The sequence below is a fragment of the Morone saxatilis genome, unplaced genomic scaffold (assembly GCF_004916995.1).
Source record: "Morone saxatilis isolate NCDOM2014 unplaced genomic scaffold, NCSU_SB_2.0 Contig22, whole genome shotgun sequence".
In the NCBI taxonomy this organism is placed as follows: domain Eukaryota; kingdom Metazoa; phylum Chordata; class Actinopteri; family Moronidae; genus Morone; species Morone saxatilis.
This window is the reverse complement of record NW_023339785.1, coordinates 26,639,597-26,641,812: the sequence shown is the minus strand read 5'-3', so window position 1 is coordinate 26,641,812 and position 2,216 is coordinate 26,639,597. Positions and strand designations below refer to the sequence as shown.

Sequence of the window (2,216 nt, the reverse complement as noted above, 5' to 3'; positions counted from 1 at the left end):
GTCCATTTACCACGAAGCACGCCAAAAAACACAAAGCCCCAATCTAGATCCGTTCATGGTGGTTCAACATGGCGGACTCCGCCAGAAGACGACCCGCTCCCTCTGTAGATAAATAACATCTCATTCTGAGGTAACAAACACACAATGATTGTTATTGTCAGCTGATTAAAAACTAATGAAAACATACCTATAGATATTAATTATGTGTATATTATATTATATAATAATTATTAAAAAAAGTTTATATTGTAAAAATATTATATATAAAAATAAAAACGTTGTTAATTGTTTTTCTAAATAAAGTAGCGAAAAGAGGTCCCCTCAGTGGAAACAGCGCCACTCTGTCATTAGACTGCACTCAGTGGTCACAGCGGGTATTACACCTGCAGCTCCTGCGCTCCACAGACACGGACACTAATTGCGCAAGCGCAATGAGATGAATGGCCGCTGCACCTGACGGCCCACCAGGAAGTGTGGCGGACAAATCCTCGGCTGTTAATCCCCGCTCGGTACGGTAACCGGAGAGGCACCGACAGTAGCATGCTCAGCGGGTCGGAGCGCTCAGTCTGACCGTCGGCACCGTCTCCGCTCCGGGCTCGGCCTCCGGGATCGCGCCGCTGCGCAGTGAGTGCATGCAGGCAGAGCGCGGGGCAGTCCGTCTCCTCCCCCCGCCTGTCGGGCTCCAGAACCCCGCTGTCGGGCTCCAGAACCCCGCTGCTGCTGAGCTGAAGCTCCGTGAGGCTCCGTGAAGCTCCGTGAAGCTCCGGTTAACGTCCACCCTGACTGCAATGGGATGCTGCGGTAGCGCGGAGGTAAGAACGGCCCGGTCCGGTTCGGCTCGGCTCGGTTCGGTTCCGTCCTCCCCCTCCTCCACCCCCCCGGTGCCCTTCAGCAGAGCCCCGGTACGGGTTTATTTGTTCCCCGTGAAAAGGGAAACCGGTCCCGGGCAGCAGAGAGGGCCGAGCTGGGATTAGAGCCAGCAGCTGTAATCCAATTACCGGGGCCTGTCTCCGGTAAACAGCCGCCCTGTGTGAGCTGATTAGTGATGAAAACCGGGCCGAGCCGAGCTAACAGGCCGGGGACGGGCAGACCCGGCTCGGCTCGGCCCGGCCCGGTCCCGCAGGCCCGGCTCCGGTCCCGGTGTGACCGTGTGTTTGTGTGTTTCAGAGGACAAAGAGAGAATGGAGACCGCTGGAGGACCGGAGCTGCACAGACCTGCCCTGGTTCCTGCTCTTCACCGTCTTCTGCGTCGGCATGGTAACCAGCAGAGCCTCGTTCTCACTACACCTTTATACAACAACAACAACAACAACAACAGCGTAAATGTGTTTATAAAGGAGCTGATTGATTGATTGATTGATTGATTGATTGATTGATTGATGGAGAGAAATAATCAATCACCTCAGTGAACTGAATGTTTGTTGCTCTGTTGGACAACAACAACAACAATCAATACAGTAATTAGGTTAATCAATAGTCAAATAATGATGATTGATGAGAACTGATTGACCTTCAGTGAGTTAAAGATGCAGTCAGTGAAGTGATCGTGGTGTGTTCAGGTTGACTGGGACACTTCAGTTTCTGTGCTGACATCAACCAACTGATGGACAGTGATGTCACAGCTGTGGTCATGATGTCACTTTTAGAAGTGACTCACCTCATTGACATCACAGTGTACATGCTGACATCACGGTGTACATGCTGACATCACAGTGTACATCCTGACATCACAGTGTACATCCTGACATCACAGTGAATGTGTAGGTATTTTTGAACTTATTAAGGTGGTATTTTTACCTCTCTGTACTAGCATTTGTGAGATGTGGACCAGATTTATCCTCAGCACGTTGTCTTTTTCGGTCTCAGTGTCTTCACTAACAGCGGTCGTCTTTCCCTCCTGCAGGGCAGCATCTGCGGCTTCACCATCGTCACCGGCGGCGCCGCTCGCCTCGTCTTTGGATATGACAGCTACGGCAACACCTGCGGTCAACGCAACGAGCAGATCGAAGGCGTCCGGCTCAGCGGCCTCGACCACACCGACAGGAAGTGAGTCTGTATATTCAGTCTCTGCTGTCCACTGTACTTCTGCTGTTGCTGTGGGTGTCATGGTGCTGTTTTTAGGGTCAGCGTGAATTTAGTGTATAACAGCGGTATTGTTTAGTGTATAACAGCGGTATTGTTTAGTGTATAACAATCATTTTTAGTGTATAACAGCG

General features: G+C 50.8%; 1 protein-coding gene across 1 annotated transcript; it reads left to right on the top strand.

Annotated features, from left to right (window-relative positions):
- Window positions 1–347: 347 nt before the first annotated feature.
- LOC118334071 (choline transporter-like protein 1) lies at window positions 348–2,046 on the top strand (the record flags this gene model as incomplete). Its single annotated transcript, XM_035669894.1, is given in 3 exon segments — window positions 348–812; window positions 1,168–1,257; window positions 1,904–2,046. Coding segments are annotated over 3 exon segments (257 nt in total), but the record flags the coding sequence as incomplete, so codon positions are not given.
- Between the last annotated feature and the right edge of the window lie 170 nt (window positions 2,047–2,216).